Source organism: Myotis myotis, unplaced genomic scaffold (assembly GCF_014108235.1).
Source record: "Myotis myotis isolate mMyoMyo1 unplaced genomic scaffold, mMyoMyo1.p scaffold_m19_p_15, whole genome shotgun sequence".
Classification (NCBI taxonomy): domain Eukaryota; kingdom Metazoa; phylum Chordata; class Mammalia; order Chiroptera; family Vespertilionidae; genus Myotis; species Myotis myotis.
Genome location: NW_023416319.1, coordinates 39,531,832 through 39,556,305, shown reverse-complemented (window position 1 = coordinate 39,556,305; position 24,474 = coordinate 39,531,832). Strand labels below are relative to the sequence as shown.

The 24,474-nt window shown below is 36.6% G+C and overlaps 1 protein-coding gene across 7 annotated transcripts in view; it reads left to right on the top strand.

Annotated features, from left to right (window-relative positions):
- RUFY2 (RUN and FYVE domain containing 2) overlaps positions 1-24,474 on the top strand; it is a 43,317-nt gene that overhangs the window by 16,876 nt on the left and 1,967 nt on the right. For 2 of the 7 annotated variants that reach the window (XM_036336894.1, XM_036336893.1), the window contains 10 exons: positions 1,435-1,504; positions 3,274-3,375; positions 3,508-3,624; positions 5,347-5,514; positions 6,354-6,451; positions 9,153-9,272; positions 15,298-15,427; positions 16,439-16,533; positions 21,654-21,702; positions 24,325-24,402. In XM_036336894.1, the coding sequence (XP_036192787.1) occupies positions 1,435-1,504; positions 3,274-3,375; positions 3,508-3,624; positions 5,347-5,514; positions 6,354-6,451; positions 9,153-9,272; positions 15,298-15,427; positions 16,439-16,533; positions 21,654-21,702; positions 24,325-24,402 (1,027 nt within the window). Of the gene's footprint in view, positions 1-1,434; positions 1,505-3,273; positions 3,376-3,507; positions 3,625-5,346; positions 5,515-6,353; positions 6,452-7,242; positions 7,886-9,109; positions 9,273-11,627; positions 11,701-15,297; positions 15,428-16,438; positions 16,534-21,653; positions 21,703-24,324; positions 24,403-24,474 lie in introns of those variants that run through there. The other 5 variants (XM_036336895.1, XR_004972210.1, XM_036336896.1 and 2 more) reach the window with 5 other exon arrangements.

Sequence of the window (24,474 nt, the reverse complement as noted above, 5' to 3'; positions counted from 1 at the left end):
TGGCCAACCTCTCACGTCTCTCCCCAGCCCTGATTGTGCACCGATGGGGTCCCTCGGCCTGGCCTGCACCCTCTTGCAATCCGGGACCCCTTGGGGGATGTCAGAGAGCCGGTTTCGGCCTGCAGGCCAGGCCAAGGGACCCCACTGGTGCACAAATTCGTGCACCGGGCCTCTAGTTTAATATAAATAGAAAAACATTTTTCTTGTTTCACATCTAAACTAAAATGCCAATAGTTGTTTCTGAGGCTGGTATAAAATTTTTTGAATCTATTCTAGATTTTTACTATAATGTATACAGCATATTACATTTTATTAGAGAAAGTTTGAAATGGTAAAATCAAGCAGGACTTGAAAATTAGATTCAGTAAAAGGTATAATAATGCCTAGTCTTGATGGATTTAAACAAAAATATAAAAAACAAGTTTTTTCATGTAGTGGAACTTGATTTTTGACTATATCCTTGAAAGATAGGTATTTGCTTAGCTTCAGGCTGATTGGGTACCTGATATTACGTATCTCATTTGCATTTCTCAAAAATGAGTGATTTTGGGGGTCTTTAAGTTATTATGAAAGTGGAGAGAGGAAGTAGAATGGGGCTTCTGTTGATGAATACTGTTTATAAGCATCATTAAAGTTTATCCTTTAAAAAATAATTTTAAATTTAGTTTTAATAATAGTTATCTTTTTTAAAAAAACAACACATTTTATTGATTTTTTACAGAGAGGAAGGGAGAGAGATAGAGAGTTAGAAACATCGATGAGAGAGAAACATTGATCAGCTGCCTCCTGCACACCTCCTAGCAGGGATGTGCCTGCAACTAAGGTACATGCCCTTGACCAGAATTGAAACTGGGACCTTTCAGTCCGCAGGCCGATGCTCTATCCACTGAGCCAAACCAATCAGGGCAATAGTTATATATTTTTTTTATATTTTGTTGATTTTTTACAGAGAGGAAGGGAGAGGGATAGAGAGTTAGAAACATCAATGAGAGAGAAACATGGATCAGCTTCCTCCTGCACGCCCCCTACTGGGGATGTGCCCGCAACCAAGGTACATGCCCTTGACCAGAATCGAACCTGGGACCTCTTGGTCCGCAGGCTGATGCTCTATCCACAGAACCAAACCGGTTAGGGCAATAATAGTTATCTTTATGTGGAATTTCCATTCCTAAATAGTATAAGTAACATGTAAAAGGGACCCTAAGAAGACAAAAAATGAGCAGCATCAATTGAAATTTTAATAGAAATATATTGATTCTTTTGCTACAATTTTTGTTGTTCTAGTTAAATCAAGTTATTCTGACTTACTGAAATTTCCCACACTAAAAAATTCAGACAGGGCAGTTGGTGAATGTCATTCAACATAGAATCCAGGATCCCGTACTTTTTCTTGCCTTTGTGAGTTTGAATGAGTTTTTTCTTCATTAATTTCAGCAGCACAGTCAGCAGTCTCCATTCAAGAGTTGATTCATTGGAAAAGTCAAATACTAAGCTGATTGAAGAGGTATTGTCATCACAGTGCTAGTATTTGTGATCCTTTTTCATTTTCAGTATGAATGTATTAATAAGCACACACACATTTTCATTGTGATTGAGACGTTTGAGAGAAACCACATATCTCAGGTGAATCTGAATTGTTTCGAGATAGTCAGCTTCTAGAAGTGAGCTTCAGAGATGAAACTCATACATACTCTTCTGTAAAGAAGCTGTGCCGCTCATTTTAAAATCTGGATGACGCTAGGGGACTGTCTAGGGCGGGGGGATAAAATGGACACATATGTAATACCCTTTGTAATGCTTTAAGCAATAAAAAAAAAAAAAAAAAAAATCTGGATGACCTGAATTTAGATGGTGCATATTTTTTATGTATTGAAAACATTTCATTGTTTTTCTAATTAGAAAGTAGTTTTGGTACATATAGAATACTTCACCTATAGTTAAATTACCTACTAAAATGATACTCTCCCTCTTGTTCCACTAGTCAGATTACTTTTCTTTTCAAGCATGATCATATTCACCATTTTTCCACCCTCTCATCTGTAAAATTCATCCCACGTGCTCCAGTTTCTGCATTTTCAAAGTGGCTATCTGGTAGTCCAAGAACCAGAAATTTATCTTAGCTCTTCTTTTAATACTATTTTTATATAACTTTTAAAAATATCTATCAAACCACATATGTATTGCTTTATATTTTCAGAATTATTTCAGGTAGAGGAAGAAGTCTGTTATTTTATTAGTGCTATTTTCCATATGAATTGAAATTATTTTTTTTAAAACCTGCCCAATTTTTTTCAAACCAGGGAACACATGGTTGTTTGCATGTCTGCAGTTAAGAATGCATCTTTGTTTTGATAGTTTGGGATTATTAGAAAGAGCTGCTCACTGGTTTGTGCCTCTTCTTGGCCTTAGGCACACTGTGAAGTTCAAGTTGTATTCTTTTTTTTTTTTTTTAAATATATTTTATTGATTTTTTACAGAGAGGAAGGGAGAGAGAGAGTTAGAAACATCGATGAGAGAGAAACATCGATCAGCCGCCTCCTGCACATCTCCCACTGGGGATGTGCCTACAACCCAGATACATGCCCTTGACCGGAATCGAACCTGGGACCCTTCAGTCCGCAGGCCGACGCTCTATCCACTGAGTCAAACCGGTTTCGGCCAAGTTGTATTCTTGATAAATTATTCAGAAATTTACTTGTGAGCCAACATTGTGGAGTGGCCCCTGCTTCCCTTTCCTTGGATTCTTCTTTTTATTCTGGGCCTCAGAGCCAAGCCACTTAGTTATTCATGTTTAATTCTGATGATGAGAGCTGATTCATATTGGCCCTGGTCACTCAGTGTGCCATGTTTCACAGGGTATCCTATTTGGTTATCATGAATGTCATTTTCAATGATAGTGAAACTTTTTTTCCTTATAGAGATTTCTGTCTTTACACAAGTCTTTACAAAGTTTAGTTGTTTAACACATAATTCTTTATATGCTTACTTAGGCACTTTTTATTCAGGGCATATTGTAAACCAGATAAGCATAGTATATTTCGATTGACATAATATATTGACTAACAAAAGGAAATAGTAGAAATTAGTAAATTTCTTTCATTGGTATCTTGGGATAATAGGGGCATATTTTTCTTATGAAAGTTTTTGTAGCTGTGAGATTTTCACTAGCTTTAGGATTTTATTTTCTATTATTGATAGCTGTGAACATAACCTGTAAAGCAAGTATAAATAAAGCTGTTTAAATTTTTTTCTTGCCTATTTCATAATTTTTAGTTAGCAATAGCAAAGAATAATATCATTAAACTTCAAGAAGAAAATCATCAATTACGAAGTGAAAATAAGTTGATTTTAATGAAAACACAGCAGCACTTAGAGGTAAGTATAGACAGATTGCAAACAGACTGTCTTGTGTCAGAAATTGTTACTTTTTGGGACTTTGCTATAGACTGCGTATTTCTGTGCTGTATTAACAATAGTGGTTATTAGAATAAAAAGTTTTCTTCCGAGGTTACCAAAGTGGATGTGGAAACTGAGCTTCAAACATACAAGCATTCTCGGCAGGGGCTAGATGAAATGTACAATGAAGCCAGAAAGCAGCTTCGAGATGAATCTCAGCTACGACAGGTAGGATACATTAAAGTTATATGAGTATATTAATAACAGTTATTATTATTATCATTTTTTAAAAATATATTTTTTTATTGATTTTTTACAGAGAGGAAGGGAGAGAGATAGAGAGTTAGAAACATCGATGGGAGAGAAACATCGATCAGCCGCCTCCTGCACATCTCCCACTGGGGATGTGCCCGCAGCCCAGGTACATGCCCTTGGCCGGAATTGAACCTGGGACCCCTCAGTCCGCAGGCCGATGCTCTATCCACTGAGCCAAACTGGTTTCGGCATAACAGTTATTATTATTACTGATATTATTTACCCTTAAGCAAGCACTACTTAAAATCTTTCAGCCTTATTTTCCTCAGTGGGATAGCAATCAATCTCATTCCCTTAATCCCCTCAAATTCTTTAAGTTTCCATTGTATCTGTGTTTTTTAAACAGTGTTTTTAAACTGTTACAGTCTGTGTTTGTGAAATAGATTGTGACCAGCATTACAAAAAAGGAAACAGAATAAAATGACGTATTCAAATTTTAGTAAAATCATATTTAAAATTAACTTATTTTTACCTTTTTAAATTATGAAATACAATACCTACAGAAAAATACAAATGTATAGCTTAATGAGTTATAATGTAAATACCTGTACAACTACCTCGCAGGTCAAGAAGAAAGTATTGTCAGCTTTATCATCCCTTTTGCTATTTGTCTTTAATGTTAGGAAACATCTTTTCCTTTTGGTGTAAAATTGTTTGAGAAAAAATTTTGAGTTATCTTGGCTTTCACTTATATGGACTGCTTCATTTTTCTGTCTAAGGAAAGTCAATACTGAGATTATGTGGCAAAAAATATTCGTGAGCCAGTAGAATAGTAATAATTGACAGAGTGTAGGAAGTTCTTTTCATTTTAGCAAAATATTTATTGATTGATTATATATAGAGAGAAGGGCAGAGAGAGACAGACAAAGAAAAACATCAATTTGTTCCACTTTATCTATGCATTCATTGGTTGCTTCCTGTATGTGCCCTGACCAGCAATCGAATCTGCAACCTTGGTGTATTAGGATGATGCTCTAACCAATTGAGCTACCAAGCCAGGGCTGCATTTGAAAATATTTAGAATGTTGTTATAGGGCCTGATTTATTCCCTTTAGTGGGGCTTATAACTCAAAAGGAGTAGTCTACATATTGAAACTTCTTTTGTTGTTAATCCTCACTCGAGGATATTTTTTAATTGATTCTTTGGAGAGAGTGGAATGGAGGGGGAGAGACAGAGAGAAACATCAATGTGAGACAGACACATTGACTGCTTGCCTCCCGCATGTGCTCCAACCGGGGCCAGGGATCAAGCCTGCAAACAAGACACGTGCCCTTGACCAGAATAGAACCAAGACCCTTCAGTCCCTGGGTCTGTTCACTGAACTGGCTAGGTCTAGAACTTGTATTTTTTAATCCTCACCCAAGGATATGTTTTCTTATTGATTTTGGAGAGAGGAAAGGAGAGACACAGAGAGAAACATCGATGTGCAAGAGAAGGTTGGATGGGTTGCCTCCCATATGCACCCCGACTGAGGATTGAACCCTAAACCTTTTTGGTGCCAGGAGGACACTCCAACCAATTGATCCCCTGGCCAGGGCTGAATAGTAGCTCCTTCTTGGTCTCATTAACTGCTGTGTATCTGACTTTTGACATCTTGAAGTGGCATCTGAATTGAGGATATATTGCAATTACAGGATGTGGAGAATGAGTTAGCTGTACAAGTTAGTATGAAGCATGAGATTGAACTTGCCATGAAATTGTTGGAGAAAGATATCCATGAGAAACAAGATACTTTGATAGGCCTTAGACAACAACTAGAGGAAGTTAAAGCAATTAACATAGAGATGTACCAAAAGTTGCAGGTAAGGAATGTTCTTAAATTCTTGGAATTTCTTGTTATATAAATTGAAAATGAATATTTGTATACAAGGTTTGATTTAAAGCAATGAGGTTTGTTTTATTTCTAAATGGAAGCTTAAGAAATGTAGCAATGAAAAAAGTATAAAAGAACTAAAAAACAAAATCACCTATCTGAATTTGTTTTTTAATGCTGAAAGGTTAACAGCATGAAGGTTAAATCTTTTGGGAAAACTCAATCTAAATATGCAAGACATTTTGTGAACTTTTTTTTTAATATATTTTTATTGATTTCAGAGAGGAAGGGAGAGGGAGGGAGAGAGATAGGAGCATCAGTGATGACAGAGAATCACACTGGAGATTGAATCCATAACCCTGTCATGTGCCTGGACTGGGAATCAAACCCCCTGACCTCCTGGTTCATAAGTCAACGCCCAACCACTGAGCCACACAGGCTGAGCTTTGTGAACTTCTTTATACAGTACAGTCCTGAGAGATTTGATTGAAATGCTTTACTATGATTGTGAATTCTCTAATAAAGTGACATTTTTGTTAAGTAGACTAGTTGCCAAAATCCCTTTACAATTTAATTTGAAAAATAGTGTATGTTACAAGGGCTCATCCTGTTGTCTTCCAAAAACATTGAAGGCTGTTTCCTTTTCCTTTACTATATTTTAAATGAAGACTGGTAGTATTACTGCTTAATATCATAGGAGTATTTTAATCTATAAATTAACTCTGCTCATTTCAAAGTAAGAGTCCCATAGCAGAATGGTATACAAAACTTACAAATATTCAGGGTTAAAAATCAAAACCACTATAGCTCTTATGTTTTTCTAAATAGGGTTCAGAAGATAGTTTGCAAGAAAAAAATGAAATAATTGCCCGACTAGAAGAAAAAACCAATAAAATTACTGTAGCCATGAGACAGCTGGAACAAAGGTACAGCATTTCCAGTCTTAGTTTCTTTTTTCCTTTCTTTCTCCCCCTATTCTTTATTCAACTCTGACATCTGCCACAAAAAAAAAAAAAAAAAAAAAAAAAAAAAAATTGGGAAAATTTAGATTAGGACATATTTTTCTTTTAGCCCAGCAGAATTTTCCCTTTTTTGTTTTGGTTGTTGCATGGAATCAACTTGTTTTATATGAAGCTGATTCTTTGGAACTTGCCATTTTATATGTATATATTTTAAAGGCCTCCTAATATCAGCGATTTCATGTGGTTCAATCTATTACATTACATAAAACAAATACACAAACAGAAACCTCGAAAAAATGTAAAGTGAACAAAATTCATGGTGAAATTGTTCCTGATTGGTTTCCATGTATATTGGTTGTCATATCCTTTGTCATTCACCATCTCTCTATCTGAAATCAGGCTTTCTGAGTTGACAGTTTAGTTGTTTTCTTTGAGGTAGGCTCCTTAACTCAACCCAAGAGATAATTTTGTTTAAACTTAATTGTTTTATATTGGCATTTTTCACTTTTATTGTTGGAAAATGTAATGTATTTCCATTGACCTGTCATGTTGGTGTCAACATATGTCTTATCATTGCTTTCTTTGAATCTACTTATGAAAAACATAACTATTAATGCTTTATTGACATGAATATTCTTTTATTGACATCCTCTTTCTTCTTTTTTCTTTTTTTGTTTTCTTTATCCCCATTTTTACATTTTGGACATCTTTATTACCTTTTTCTGTCTTTGATTTCTGTCCATTCCATTATGAAGTGACAATGATTTGTTAACTCAAACTAGGACAATTGCAATGTCATTGGTGAAATGTGCCAGCAGTGACACTCAGGACCAGTACAAGCTGGTCAAAGATATATCTTTCTAAAAACCACTGCATTTAAATAGACTAAAAGAGAATCAACAATTTTACTATATATTAAATAGAAAAGAATTTATGCTATTAAGTCTTCTAAAAGGGTGTTAGGGACCCTGTACACTTCTTGATCAGCTGCTGTGTTAATACACTGCCATAAAGCAGAGTGGCTGCACTTGGATTTCCAAAACACATCCTTAGACCCTGTGCACAAGGGCTGATTTTGAGTATTGACCTTTGGAGGTCAGGATTTTCAAATGCAGTTTTATCTTTTTTGCTACTTTTTGGTGGAAAAATATAAAAATTTAGTTTAAAAATAAGTTAATCTTTAGTTTCACAATGTGTTGGCACAGATTCACACCCTCCTACCCCCACTATTGGTCCCTTCCTTGCTTGATGGCTCTTTTACTAATTTTAAAATATGTTTAAAATAGTTTATAACCCAGATTGGCCATCATCTTGTGCTTTAGCTCCTCAAGGTTTTTTTGTTTTTTTAAAAAATATATTTTATTGATTTTCTACAGAGGGGAAGGGAGAGGGATAGAGAGTCAGAAACATCAATGAGAGAGAAACATCGATCAGCCGCCTCCTGCACACTCCCCACCGGGATGTGCCTGCAACCAAGGTACATGCCCTTGACCGGAATTGAACCCGGGGACCCTTCAGTCCGCAGGCCGATGCTCTATCCACTGAGCCAAACCCGTCAGGGCAGCTCCTCAAGTTTTTAGTTCCCCTGAGCACTCTTCTGTGATAGCACAGCTTCATGGCCTACCTCACGCTGACTTTTCTTTTAGTTTCTATAACATTATGAAAACACTTGTGTCCCCTACCCCCCACCTTAATATTTTAAATTTAGAGATAACTAGAATGTTACTCTCTTTTCCTTAGAAGTAGCATTCATACTTCTGAAATATGTGAGGTTTCCCCATTGGTATGGTTTTAAGGAAGAAAAGAAGAGGCAATATTTTTGGTTAGTTGAACAGAAATTTCTCTTAGGATTCTCTAAAAGGAATTAATGTCTCTTGAATATTTGGTAGATGTTCTCTTATAAATATATTGAAGTTACATATAAGAAATCCTAGATGGCTGTAGGAGTCAGGGAGTGGAGCTAAGCACAGGGAGAAGCAATGCCTTACAAATAAAAACAGAAAAAATGGAAATCACATTTTTAGCCAATTTTTAAAATGCAATGAGGAGGATCAAAAATAATCTCTAGAGAATGTTGCCAACTAGTACTAAATTCTTTTAAATCTTACAACACAAACACACATATACATACAGCTTTGGTATAATTTAGTAAATATGTAATGATCCTATGGGGCGGACTAAACTATTATTTGAAGTAATTGCAGGTCTTTGCTCTTGGCCTTGTTAGCACACTTGATTCCTGGTATCCACATCTAACATAATATATAACAATGTGGCTTCTTCACCTAGTATAGACATAAGTACTATGCTTTTCATGGTTTTGTAAAAAGACAGTAACACACCTATTATACTTGGACAGTTGATTCATTATGCTCTACAAAAGTGGTAAAGGCTGTATTGCTTTGCATTGTTAATTATAAACAAGAAATAAAACAAATTTGAAGATAGTATTCTGGGCATATTATATGTTATATTGAAAAAATCACAAAACAATTTTTAGACATTGTGTGGCTCTTTCACGTTTGAGTTTGTGAGTTTCCCCCCAAACTTTGTTTTCATTTAGAAATGTTTCTATTTCCCCATTTTTCTTTTATTTGTCTTCTTCACCCTTTTACACCCTAGTTCTAGCCTCAGTTTTACCCAAAGTTGATTTGAATTACACCAGATTGCAGCAAGCAGAGAAGGCGCAACTGGAAGCTGAAGATGAAGATAAGAAATATCTACAAGAATGTCAGAGTAAATCCGACAGTCTGCAGAAACAAATCTCTCAAAAGGAGAAACAGCTGTGAGTATTTCGCTCTTGGAAAAAATATTTGTATTAATGTAATTTCCACGCACCCCTCTTTCTTTTGCACCTGTTGTAAAATATATTTTCATTTATTTAATGGTGCCAGCTGGATTGTAGAGTTCTTAAAAAAATTAGATAACATACTTATGATTAAAACTTGGTTTTTACTACCTTTATTGCTTATCGAGCGCTTTCAACTGTATTGCTGTCTTTTTGCTCAAGGAGAGTTTTATTCTTTCTGTTGTTGTTTAATATTAATCTGATGGCCATTGTGTTTCTAGATTCTAAGTATAATAGGCCTTTATAACTCCAAGGAACATCTATTATCAAAGAACATGATGTTTTCTGAGAACATTTTTATGAGTACTTCATATGATAAGTCTGTATATAGCTAAGTAAGAAGGATGTCAGTATATGTTATTGAGTTGAAAAAAAAAGTTGCAGACAGTATGCTATGCTAAGTATTATCCTATTTTTTATAAAATTAAAACTGCATATGTGTATACTTACATACACATAGAAAAGAGTTTATAAAGAATACAGATTCTGGGATTGACGGGGATATTTTAATTTTACTTTATAAACATTAGTATTTCTCCCCAGAAAATATATATTACTTTTGTTATTAAAAAAATAACAACAGCCCTAACTGATTTGGCTCAGTGGATAGAGCGCCTGCGGACTGAAGGGTCCCATGTTCGATTCCAGTCAAGGATATGTGCCTTGGTTGCGGGCACATTGCCTGTAGGGGGTGTGCAAGAGGCAGCTGATCGATGTTTCTGTCTCATCAATGTTTCTAACTCTCTTTTCCTCTCCCTTTCTCTCTGTAAAAAATCAATAAAATATATTTTTAAAAAACACAAAAAACAACAGTAGAAAGTAGAGTTATGTATTATGTGTAACATATCATTAAACAAGACCACATAGCACGTTTGATACATAACTGCTAAGCTATCTTACAGTCTATTGGTTGAAATGTTAAGTTCTTCTCTGTTCTTACTGATTTTCTCTCTAGCACAGCGGTTCTCAACCTGTGGGTTGTGACCCCTTTGGCGGTTGAAGGACCCTGTCACAGGGGTCACCTAAGACCATCCTGCATATCAGATATTTACATGACGATTCATAACAGCAGCAACATTGCAGTTATGAAGTAGCAACGAAAATAATTTTATGGTTGGGTCACAACGTGAGGAACTGCATTTAAAGGGCCAGAAGGTTGAGAACCACTGCTCTAGCAGATCAATTATTGAAAGAGAATTGGTTAAATTTTCTATAATTTCAAGTAACTTGGACTTAGATATTTCTACTTTCAGGTCTATCAGTTTTTGTTTGTTGTATTCCGAAGTTTTGTTGTTTAATGTCTACATATTTATGAATGCTATGTCTTCTTAGTGAATTGATCTTTTTATCATTATATAATGTGCGTCTTTGTCTCTGGTAATTTTATTTGCTTTGAAGTCTACTTTATCTGAATTTAGCCACTTCCGCTTTTTTTGATGAGTGTTTTTATTAAACAAAAGATTTTTCTGCCATTTTACTTTCAGCCCTATCTTTATCATTTTATTTGAAGTAAGTTTTTTATAGTTTGGTTTTGTCTATTCTGCCAGCCTCTCTTTATATATATAATTTCTTAAAATTGATATCAGAGTAGAAGGGAGAGGGAGTGAGAGACAAAAACATAAATGATGAGAGAGAATCATTGATCGGCTGCCTCCTGCACCCCCCCCCCCCCCCCAACTGGGAATCGAGCCCTCAACCCCCCGGGCATGTGCCTTGACTGGGAATCAAACTGTGACCTACTGGTTCATAGGTCAACGCTCAGGCACTGAGCCACACCAGCTGGGCCAGCCTCTCTTTTAATGATGTAGTTAGCCCATTTATATTTAGTGTATTGTTGATATATTAGAGCTTAAGTCTGTTATTTTATTGTTTATTTTTCTGGTTTTTATTTCTGTTTCATTTTTCCTGCCTTCCCATGTGTTACTTGAACATTATTTAGAATTCCTTTTTGATTTATCTGTAGTGTTTTGTTTTGTTTTTAGAATTAGGGTCATTTATTGGAGTATGTCAACAGAGAACACAGGAGATGGGAATAAGTATTAGGGCCTTGAAAGTGGGCTTGGAGTACAGGAGCCCATCCTGGGAGAATGATCAGGTCCCAGGCTGTGCCAAAGAATTTGTCAGTGGGTACCTAGAGGTATGGTGAAGGAGAGATAGTCCCCAGGGCGCCCCAACGGGGCCGGTAGATCTGGAAGGTGGTGATCCAGGGGATGAGTATAATCACCCAAAAAAGGAAGCCCACAGCAGAGCGCCAGGCATAGCCTTTGATTTGGCTCTGCTCTGTGTGTGCAGGGACAAGGAAGGCCTCTCGGAAGAACCAGATGTTGACCAACCAGAGAAAAGGCAGGAAAGCAAACCCACCCAGGTAGTACTTGCGGCACAGGTTCAACTTCTCTTCGTTGGACACCTACTCCAAGTTCATAGTTGCGCTAGGGCTAGTTCGTTCCGTGGGTCTGAGGGGCAAGATGCTGAGATGCAAGGATCACGAAAATCCATGCCCCAGTGGAGTTTACTTCCTCTGGATTTGAGGTGTTTTTTAGTGTATTTCTTTGTATAGGTTTTTTTTAGTGTTTGCTCTACACATTATGTATTGCAACTTTTCACAGTCTACTGGTAACATTTTATTACTTTAAGTGCGGAAGCCTTACCTCCACGTTATACCCTCTCTCTCTAAGTTATACCCTCTCTCTCTTAAGTTGTATTATAAAATACAACTTAAGTATTTTCTCTACATAATATTGAGAAGCACATCAGACAGTGTTATAATTTGTGCTTCAACCTGTAAGCATAATTTAGAAAATTTTCTTTTTGTTATTCTTTCTTCATTCCTGATGTCCCAAGTTTCTTATTTGTGTCTGAAAAACTTCCTTTAGCCATTCTTTGAGGGTAGGTGTGTTGACAACAAATTTTCTTATGTGTTTTTTTTTTTTTCCATTGGAAAACATCTTGATTGATTTCACCTTCATTTCTGAAGAATATTTTCAGGGTATCCTTAGAATTCTAAAATGATCTTTTTGTTCAGCACTTGAAAAGTGTTGTGCTACTTTCTTTTGGTCTTCATAGTTTCTGCTGAAAAATAAACTGTCATTTTAATTGTTCTTCTAATTACTCTCAAGATTCTTTTATTAGATTTATCCTATTTGGGCTTTGGTCAGCTTCTTGAATTTTTAGGTTTATCTTTACCAAAATTGGAAAAATTTTGGCCATAATTCAGATATTTGTTCAGTTTCACATGCTTTCTCCTCTCTTCTGGACTCTGAAACATAAATGTTAGATCTTATTTATTGTTTTTCCTATATTTTTATTGATATCAGAGAGGTAGGGAGAAGAAGAGAAACATCAGTGATGAGAAAGAATCATCAGCTGCCTCCTGCGTGCTCCACACTGGGGATCAAGCCCACAACCTGGGCATGTGCACTGAGTGGGAATCGATCCGTGACCTTCTGGTTCATAGGTCAATGCTCAACCACTGAGCCGTGCCAGCCAGGCAGATCTTTTTTTAAAATAGTCCCACAGGTCCCTGACACTCCTACTTTTATTTTTTAGTCTATATTTTCTTTGTTGTTCATATTGGGTAATTTCTGTATTGAAGTTCATTCTTTCCTCATCTTCCTTCCCTCAGAGAGTCTATCCAATGAGATTATTGTATATTTCAGTTCTAAGATTTCCATTTGGCTCTATATCTCCTTCCTTCCCTTCTTTCCTTTCCCTCTTCCCTTTTTATTTTTGCTGGAACTTCCTATTTTTTTTCATTTGTTTCAAGCATGTTTTTTTTTAAATTCTTTATTGTTAAAGTATTACATAAGGCCTTAACCAGTTTGGCTCAGTGGATAGAGCGTCGGCCTGCGGACCAAGAGGTCCCAGGTTCGATTCCGGTCAGGGGCATGTACCTTGGTTGCGGGCACATCCCCAGTAGGAGGTGTGCAGGAGGCAGCTGATCAATGTTTCTCTCTCATCGATGTTTCTAACTCTCTATCCCTCTCCCTTCCTCTCTGTAAAAAATCAATAAAATATGTTTAAAAAACAAAACAAAAACATTTTGATGACTATCCTTATTTGTTTTTGGTATTATGTTATATTTATATTATGTAGTTTTGGTTTTTAGGAAGGGATCATGCTACATGCTCTTTAGTATCTTGTTTATTGTATTACTACATATCACTTAATATAGGTCTACACCATCATATCACAGTTAACCTAAACAAATCCTTTAATCTGAAAAATTATGCTTTATTGAGTTTGCATATCTTTGACTACAAGTGATAGCTTGCATTTCTTTATTTTGTGAATTGTCAGTTTATAATTATTTTTTTCCCTTCGTGTACACCTATTTTTGGGTAAGAGTTCTTTATCTGTTTACTCTAGGTTTTTCACCTATAGTGAAAGTTTTCTAAAGTTTATTATTAATTTTTTAACATTGTTCATAGTCTACTGCTTTTTATTTACAAAATTAAAATTTTTATAGTTACATTTTCCCTTTTTTTCTCTGATTTTCTGCTTTTGGTGGTCAGTATGTTTTGACAATATATTTATAGTAATTAAAAAAAATTTTTAAATTTGTTTTTTCACTCAGTATTTTTTATTTTGAGAGTACATTTATTACAGTTGGGGACAGTGAAACAAGGAAGGGCTTAGGATAGAAGCAGCAACATGAGAGATCCTAGGCGGTGCTGCGTTGGCCTTCCAGAAAGTTATAGGAAAGCGAGCCCCACAGGGCTGTGGACTCACTGAGAAGTAAAAGTCAAGTGACAAGTGACCCAGGCAGGGCTGCTTTAAGCTCACTGAGAAGTGAGAAGGGGGCCTTGGAGACAGGCCCAAGAAGCTTAGCCCAAGATGAGCTGCTGCTGCCCATTGCTCCACTGGATGCAAGTCTCATGGGGACCCTTAGAGTTTAGGAGATGCTGGCCTGTGGGGAAGGAAGGGAGTCTGTGGCGGGGAGGGGAGCTCACTTCACTTAGTTTTTTCTGATTGTGGATGATGATAAGGCCACTCACTCAGTAAGGCACTCTGTACTTGGGGTATTTTAGTGGTAGTAATATTATATTTGCCCCTATGTATTCCTTTGAAGTTTGAGGTAAAATAGTATTTATCAACAATTTGTAAATTCTATTTTGAGGTATTCTCATCAACTCGAATTATAAAATCTGAAGTTTACTTCATTGAAAAAGAACCTGGCTATAAATGGAAATGCTAACTTTATTGAGGAAACAGATGTAATAAAAATATTAACACAAGATATTGAAATAATGTAATATTCTCAGTATTATGATATATTGTAATTAAAATGTAAAGTATTAGAAACTGTAGCATTATTAGTATATACTCCCGTTATACCTACTTGTGAGCAATAATTATCGAAATGAAGGAATTTCACAACTTCTGTTTTGTCAGCTTGTACCTGTTGTTAGAATGTTGAAGTAGTGCTTTCAAATGTGGACTGGCATTTCCAGGCAGTGTGGATTTTCCCCAGTGTCTCCTTGGTCTTACCGTCTTGTAATTGGTCAGCTTCTAACAGTAATCTAAGTAGCTCTTTGCACCAGAGCTGGTTTTTCTATTACTGATGTTAAACTGATTTAGTAGTTGCTATAATTTTTATATCAGAAGAGTACTTTTCATTAGTTGTAAAATTTTTCACATGGCACAGAAATGTAAATAAAACCCCATATTTCTCACACACTACACTGTTACTGTAACCAGTTGTAATAGTATAGTGTGGCCTTTCAGGCATTTTCTATGCAAATTATTGTCTAGCAAGGAGTTTTTGTGGTTGGCAATTAAAGTGGTGCTTTGGGATCAGAAAATGCCATGCTGCTTAATTTGTTTATCAAAAAATATTTATGAAAGGAAATATGAAGAAATGAATTATAAAGGCAAAAATAATCCAAAAGATGCTCTTGTTAAAGAATACATACAACTGTCATGTGAGCAGCAGTACTGAGCTTCTGTCTGTTTGTCATTCAAGGGCGCAACTGGAAACTGATTTGAAGATTGAGAAGGAATGGAGGCAGACTTTGCAGGAAGATCTTCAAAAGGAAAAAGATGCTTTATCTCATCTTAGAAATGAGACCCAACAAATCATTAGTCTTAAAAAAGTAAATGGTGGTAAAACTTTTAAAAATTACATTTTGATGAAAGTTATTTATAAACAGAATCAAATCATAATTTACATTTATACCAAGGAAACAATATAATAGTCATCTTAAAAAATATTGGTAAGGAGCCCTAGCCTGTTTGGCTCTGTGGATAGAGCATCGGTTGTGGGCTCAATCCCCAGTAGGGGGCATGCAGGAGGCAACTGATTGATGATTCTTTCTCATCATTGATACTTCTATCCCTCTCCCTTCCTCTCTGAAATCAATAAAATTATATTTAAAAAAATAGGAGATTAAATGAATAGAAAATAGTTGATAGTTGATAGAGCAACTATGAAATAGCTTTGAACATATAAATTTTTTATTTTTAAATTTATTTTTATCGACAGTATAACAGATGCCTCCCACTTCTCCCTTTTGCCCTCGTCCACCTGCCCTGCCCCACCTCACCCCACACCTTCACTGCACTACTGTCTGTGTCCATGGGCTAGGCATATCCTATATAATAAAAGCATAATATGCAAATCAACTGAACGGTGAAACAACTGGTCACTATGACATGCACTGACCACCAGGGAGCAGATGCTCAACGCAGGAGCTGCCCCGTGGTGGTCATTGCATTCCTACAGAAACCCTGGCTCATGGGTGGCAAGTGCAGCAGTGGTGGCGGGAGCCTCTCTTGCCTCCACTGAAGGCAGGCAGTAAGGAGCGAGGGGTCCCAGGCTGCAAGAGCCCCGAACTGTGAGAGGGATGTCTGACTGCCAGCTGGGGATTGGGCCTAAGTCGGCAGGTGGACATCCCCCGAGATTCGTGCACCAGGCCTCTAGTATACATATAAGTTCTTTGGTTAATCTTTTCCTGTCCCCCCTCCACTCTGAGATCTGTCAGTCAATTCTGTTTTTTATAAAAAGCTAAAGGATTTGTGTTCCTAATTAATGGTATGTATATAATGTGGAGTTTTCTTGTTTCTTTCTTTTAAATTGTGTTTTCTGTTGTTTTACTGTTTTGAAGGAGTTCCTTAACCTCCAGGATGAAAATCAGCAGCTGAAAAAAATATATCATGAAAAGGAGCAAGCTCTTCAAGAACTTGGCAACAAACTTAGCGAGTAATTTCTCTTTTTTCCTTCAACTAAGTAGTCATTGATTTTTATTAAGTGTGCCAAACCAAATAGGCAGAAAAGTTTAAATATAGAAAAGAAAGGTAAGAACTATTAAAAACAAAACCAAACAAAAACTTTGAAGATTAACAAATAAGATTACAGACAGTCCTTGGGTTATGTTGGCCTCGACGTACATCGTTTCGTGGTTACATTACGTTGCTATCTCCCATTTATTTATAAAAAAAAAAATGTTCCGTCATTTCAACGTATGTACATATGTGCTTTATGTTTTTTTCATTTGTTTACCATAGTAAAGGTCAGGAATTGTTATCTTCTAAATTTTTTTACTGTTTCACTTCATGACTGCTGTGTCTGTGCTCCATGTGAGTGATGTAGGTGCTTATGTAGGTGGGTTCTGACTCCCGTTGAAAATCGCGTTAAATCGGGCCATAGGAACGGATCTCTGATGTAACCAGAGGACCTACTGTATAGGGTAGAGAGATTTTATTAAGTTTTCATATTAGATCTTGGCTCTGAACATTTTCTAGGAGATGAAAGCTAAGACTTTTGTTTAATTTCTTTAAATAAGAGTATTCAGGAGTTGTTTCTCAGAACAACAGAAGCCAAGTTTTAAAAATATCTGGAGACAGCTTTTGCAGAGTGTTTTGAGAAGGAGCCAACATTGTGGGAAGTGAAGGGTATTTTATCCCACTTGGAGTAGGGGCTTGGCTTCAAACAGTGTGGTTGGTTCTATTGCAATGAAATGTTGGGTTCCTACAAAGACAAGAGAGAAATGTTCTGTCTCACATATTCCCCCTCGTTTCCTGTGGTCTGCATTTTGCTAAAGATGGGATTCCATTAAGAAGTCTTGAAACAAGTTTCCAAGGGCAGGGGAAAGAATAGTTCACTAAAACCACAAAAGGAAACGTTAGCTTTCTAACAGTTTTCATTTCTACAAATTCAAAGAACTGCATTGTGATTCTGGCATCCATTTACTTAGCACTTTGAGCCAGATCCAGTGCTAAGTGCTTATTACCTTTTTTCCATTCATTCATTTGATAAATTCTTGTTGACCTTCTGCTATGTGCCAGGCACTATTCTAAATGCTAGGGACTCAACAGTGAAGAATCCCCACAACAAAAAATGTTTACATTTAGTAAGATCATAAAGGTTTAATATTAAAACAGATTAGAATAGTTAAAAAAGGAATGTGTCTTACTTTTCACCCATCATTCAACACGAGAAATTTTATAGTTGTAGTAAAAGCATGGTCTTTTGACTGTTCAGATAGCTGAATTCAGACTTGGTTTTTCCTTCAGTCTAATTCATGGTTTCTCAAATTTCAGTTTTCATGAAAATCACTGCTCAAGGCCAGATACACTCAGCAGTCTATACTGAAATTTATTGACTAAGGAATTTTCAAGGGTTATTTTGACTGCTAAAATTTTTCATTGTAAACTGCATTCTTAATCCCTGTGTAACTCAGCTATATGCATGTTTTTTCTGAAGTTTGTGCTTTTTTTTTTTTTTACTTAAGAATACGTTATAAGTTTTTCCATCTCAGTACATAAAGATATGCCTTAGGATGAATGTGCTATCATTTTTATTTATATTTATTGGCTTAGAGAGGAAAAGGGAGAGAGAAAAACATTGATTTAAAAAATATATATATTTTACTGATTTCAGAGAGGAAGAGGGAGAGAGAGATAGAAACATCAATGATGAGAGAGAATCATTGATTGGCTCCTCCAGCATGCCCCCTACTAGGTATTGAGCCCACAGCCCAGGCATGTGCCCTTGATAGGAATCGAAACTGGGACCCTTCAGTCCCCAGGCTTATGCTCTATCCACTGACCCAACCCAGCTAGGGCGAGAAAAATATTGATTTGTTCCACTTATTTATGCTTTCATTGGTTGATTCTTGTTTGTGCCCTGCCTGGGGATCCAACCCACAATCTTGGTGTATTGGGACAACGCTCTAACCAACTGAGCCACCCGGCCAGGGTCATGAGTGTGCTATCATTGAAACTGTTTTCTAATTTTTAAAAAACTGTTTCTAATTTTTTAAATAACCCTGCCCGGCCAGCATGGCTCAGTGGTTGAGCGTTGACCTACGAACTAGGAAGTCACAGTTCAATTCCTGGTCAGGGCACATGTAGGAAGCAGCTGATCAATGATTCTCTCTCATCATTGATGTTTCTCTCTCTCACTTCCTCTCTGAAATAAGTAAAAATACATTTAAAAAATGAACACCACCCAGTATTTCTGTGAACATCTTTGTATGTATATGTTGATATATCATGATATACTTTATTAATGAGTATATCTGAAAATTAAGTTTATAGAGATGATTGCTGGGCCAAAAAGGATGTGCTTTCAAATTTTTTGATAGTGCCAAATTACCCATCACTTCAATGTTAAACCTTTCCTCCAGAAAGAAGTAGGAGAGAATGTTTATTTTTGCCAGTTTGATAACTGAAAATACTGATTTGTACTTCTTTAACCATGAGTAGGGTTGAACTTCTGTTTGTGTTCCATTTATATTGTAGTTTATATACTTTGTACATATTTTGGTTGGATTGCTTATCTTTTTCTTATGGGACCTTTGTAAATTAATTGTTATACACAGCATTCATCTTTTCCCCCCCACTTTTTGTCATTTTTTTTTTTTTTACTTTAGGATATATGTAGTTTTTCCCTTGCTAATGTTTGAATTTTTATGGGGCAACTTTATTAGTTTTCCTTTTCTGCTTCTGAGATCCATAGTCCCTAAGATATGGGTAGGGCTAATTGTGAGTCAAAACACATTCTACCTTCGTCAACTTTAGTCCTCTTCTGCAGTGATGAGACTTTAATCAGGGCTGGAGGGAAGGACCAATAGCCCTGTGAGTTTTCCCAGACTGTATCAGTTTATCTGCTGAAATACTCTTCTTCCTCTATTCCTGATTGTGTTATCAGATTGGATTAAGTAAAAATAAATTCCTCCCTAATACAAAGGATGAAGAATCTCTCTTTAAAAGTTTGTTGATGATGAGGGCCTGAAGTTGGCTCAATACTTTAAAACATCTTTTTATTGAGTTTAGAGAGGAAGGGAGAGGGAGAGATAGAAACATCAACGATGATAATCACTGATCAGATGTCTCCTGTGTGCCCCACACAGGGACTGAGCCTGCAACCCGGGCATGTGCCCTTACCGGGAATCGAATCGTGACCTCCTTGTTCATAGGTACATGCTCAACCTTTGAGCCAAGCCAGGCTGATAGCCCTTTTCTTTAGGATATTTGGCAGTTTGTATTAGAGAGAGGCAAGGTTTTTAGAGTCCATATTTGTGAATGAAAATATTTTAACTGGCAATATATTAATACCAGTAAGTTTTCATGAAGTATTTCTTTAGTGAATGCCATTAAGGTACTTTCAAAACAGCAGTTACTGTTTTGGCCATTATTCCCACTAGCATCAGTGTTCCTTGGGCACTGAATTCAGACAAGAAAATTGGATTATTCAGTTAATATTTTTATACTATATAATTTTACGTTGGTTATTCCCAATGTTAGAGTATGAGCCAGATAAAAGCCTACCATATTTTTATGTCTTAGAATAAACAGCATTTGTAGCGTGAAGCAAATTCCTAATGTTCTGCTTCATCAAGTCTTTGATACAACTTTTGAGTCAGTAATCTCATCTCTAAATTCTAAGAAAAATAATACAAATGTTTTGGTCATTCCAATTTCCATGAGTAATTTTTGTGGCAAAAAATTTGAAACAAATTCAAAGTTCCGTAGATAATTACGTAAATTTATATTTTTTTATGGTATACTTGTAACCATTTACTATGATAATGTGGCAGATACTAAATAGGAAGTCAGTAGCTTTGAGCCTTTTAGGATGTATTGGTAAGTGCTGGTAATGGAAATTTGTGTCAATAATGATTCCATTTAAAATACACACATTCATGAACATGTAGAGATTATCATCGCTGGATAGTGGGCTCACGGGTAATTAAATATTGCTATTTGTAATATGCATGTTCACTAATGTGTATTTTCAAAAGAAAAAGTATTACATAAAACTGAAACTCATAGGTAACAGTATGGTGGTTACCAGAGAGAAGGAAGGAGTAGTAGTAAAGGGTAAAAGAGGCCAAAAAATGGTGACAGGCCCTAACTGGTTTGGGCTCAATGGATAGAGCATCGGCCTGCTGACTGAAGGGTCCCAGGCTTGATTCCGTCAAGGGCATGTACCTTGGTTGCAAGCTCCTCCCCAGCCCGGGCCCTGGTCAAGGGCTCATGCAGGAGGCAACCAATGGATGTGTTTCTCTCACATTGATATTTCTCTCTCTGTCTTTCCCTCTCTCTTCCATTCTTCCTAAAAATCAATGAAAAAATATCCTCGGGTGAGGATTAACAAAAACAAAAATCAATAAAAAAAGTAAAAAGTTAAAAAAAATATTAAATGGTGATGGAAGATGATTTGACTTGGGTGGTGGGCATACAATGCAGTATACAATCATGTGTCATAGAAATGTACACTTGAAACCTATATGATCTTATTAACCAGTGTCACCCAATACATTCAATTAAAGTATTACTATTATATCTTCCATAATTTCTCCTCTCTTTTGCATCTGTTAGACAAATAATGTGTATAATGGTAGCATGTGGGCTTTGTGGTTACATAGACCAGGGTTTGAATTCTGGCTTCCCCAGTTACTTCTTCGGTGACTTGTTACAAGTGACTAAACCTCATCAGAGCTCACTTTCTTCATCTTTAAAATAGTTTTGTGTTGTTTTTTTCCCTCAAAAAATGATTAAATGAGATTATGCATGCAAAGGTTATAGCATAGTGTCTGGCATACCATAAACCAATAAACGGTAGCTATTATTAATACTAATATTGTCATAATCACATGAAAATGTATTTTAAAAAGCAGTTTTTAAATTTAAAGAATACATTTTTGCTTTCAGACAGAAAATAAAAATATAATCCCACTAGCCAAAGGTTATTAGAATCATGTATGATATACAATTTTATATTCTATGTAAAAGCAGTACCTTTCTAATGAATTACTAGATGTCCTATATTTAATTATGTGTACTGAAATTTGGACTTATTTGTAATCTTTTTAGATCCAAACTTAAAATAGAAGATATAAAAGAAGCCAACAAAGCATTGCAGGTGAGTAGAAAGTGTTTTTGTGAAGTAGGAAGGTTATATTTATGTAAAAAAGTCTTCAGTAGAAGGTAGACATCCTATCTAATAAAAGGGTAATATGCAAATTAACTGTCACTCTGTCACAAAGATGGTGGTGCCCAGTCCTCTCAGCCGTGCCAGAGTCCCCCAGTCCCAGGGGGGCAGTGCGACCGCTGAGAGCAGGCAGCATGAGCAGCCTGGTGGATTGCTTGCTTCGTCACCGCGCTGGAGTGGACAGGGATGGGGGGGGGGGGGGGCTGGCCCGCAGCCTCCGCGGCTGAGTGCAGGCCTGGAGAGGAGATGGTGGGCCCGTCTCCAGTGGAAGCGGCGCAGCTCCCTCCCACCTCCCATGGAATGAACGGGGGTCCCTCCCGGCTCCCGTGGGTGCTGGCAGCTCGCTTTCGCCTCCTGCGGAAGCCGTGCGGCTCCTGGCGGCACACTGCAGTTCCTGCTGCCTCCCGCGGAAGCGGTGGGCAGCCTACTTCATGCGATATCGTGCGATGGGCCACTAGTACAAATATAAGGTATATTATTGAATCCTAGGATTTATAGAGGCAGAAACATTGAATAGGGAGCCTGGGTGATGGGGATCCAGCTCTTCCCTATACTTTTAGAACCACATTTTAATTATTTTCGTATTGGAAATGACCTTGGGAATAATTTGTCCATTTTCCTACAAAGTGTGGCATGACAGATTGAAATTGCCTTTGAATTGGAGAATCCTTGAGTTCCTATGCCATTATATTACTAAGTTTTTGACCTTCAGCAAGTCTATTCTCATGAAGTGTTTTTCTCTTCTTAAATGGCCTTATGATTTTACATAGGGTTGCTTTGAATGTTGGGTAGGTTAAGATATGTGAAAGTGATTGGTATAATTTATCAGTATATGGTTCTGAATGCGTTTGATGGATGTAAGAATCCCTTCTACAACACAGAAAATAGTCTTGAGTACTTAGTGACAGATGGCTCTCTTCTTATCAAAGTGTTACATGAAAATAATGTAAAAAGTCAGATAGTGCTAGAAACAAATTATGGTAGCAGTCTCTTGTTCTTCATCCTCTTGTCCCTTATGCACCCTAGGTCTGTCCTCGTAAAGGGAACTACTTTCAATTCTTCTAGTTGTTTTTTCAGGCATTTATCCCTGTTTAGTAACTTCTTGGAAAGTGAACCCCAAGATAAAGACTTTAAGAATTTGCACATCTGCATATGCCTTTATTTTGCTCTCTTTTTAAGGAGATGGGTAGGAATGTTTGCCTTCCTGTTATTATTTAAAGACTGTGAAATATTTTTTGTTGTTAAAAGATATATTTATAAGAGGCATATAGTACAGCTTTAAAATACTGACATATTCTCTGCTTTAGCTTATAAATAGAACATGTATGTGTGTTCCTTGATTGCATTCTTCTCCCTATAGTAACAATTTTATATTTTGTGTTATCATTGTTGTTTTTCTTTAGTTTTATCATCCATGTCTATTTTTAACAAAATATTACCTAGACGTCCGGATTTTCAAACGTATGAAAATAGGTTTGTGTGTGATGTGTGTTATTTTGAGCAGTTGTTGGGTCTGGGACAGCTGTCCTACAGTTTACTACATTCTGAATTTTATGATTGCTTGCTCAGAGTAATCTTTTCCCCCATAGTCTTGTTTTTCTATGTTGTTGTTGCCTGTAAACTGGACATTAAAGAAATCTCAAGGCTTATGCAGCCTTCAGAGACTTATTTCTGCTGCCATATTCTTAATATTCAGCAGGCTCTTATTTGCTCACTTTCCCTTTTAAAAATAGCATTGTTCTCTCTCTCAGGATATTCATTATAGTTTCTGTAAAGTTTTTTGGTACTGCCATTCTGTATTTCATTCTGAATTTGTTTCTTTGGCTAAAGTATCTCGTGCCCGTCATTCCTCAAATGTTGGCTAATCCCCCTATTTCAATTTTTAAAAAATTGGGGTGCCCGTGTAATGGTTGGATGGATGAGGGTTGGTTGTTATAGATTGGTAGGCTTCAGCTTAGAGAAATCTGTTAACTAGCAAACTGCTGGGTATCCTCTGCAAATAATGGTAGAACAGGACTTCCCTCTGGGGCAGTTGAGTTTCCCCAGAAAAAGGATCCTCTAATGTCCTGTCTGGTGGTGGTGGTGGTGTATAAGTTGGGTGACTTACATTCTGGAAATTGGGCAGAGAAAAATAGCTATTTATTTGCAGAGTAATAGTTTGTTCTCTTATAGCAGGGGTCCTCAAACTACGGCCCGCAGGCCACATGCAAATACAAACATCGTATTTGTTCCTGTTTTGTTTTTTTACTTCAAAATAAGATATGTGCAGTGTGCATAGGAATTTGTTCATAGTTTAAACCAGGGGTGGGCAAACTTTTTGACTCGAGGGCCACAATGGGTTCTTAAACTGGACCGGAGGGCCAGAACAAAAGCATGGATGGAGTGTTTGTGTGAACTAATATAAATTCAAAGTAAACATCATTACATAAAAGGGTACGGTCTTTTCTTTTTTTCAGTTTTATTCATTTCAAACATTCCTGTAAAGTGTTCTTGGTTAAAAATGTTTCCACATGTAATTTAGTGTTACCAATTTGAGCATTTTCCTCCTACTAGGGACTGGTTTGGTTGAAAGACAAAGAAGCAACACATTGTAAGCTCTGTGAAAAGGAATTCTCACTCTCTAAGAGAAAGGTAAGTGAAGTAGCAAATCCAAAAGTTTCAGTGCAAATATGGCTTTTAACTTTATTCACTTTTTTTTTCTTT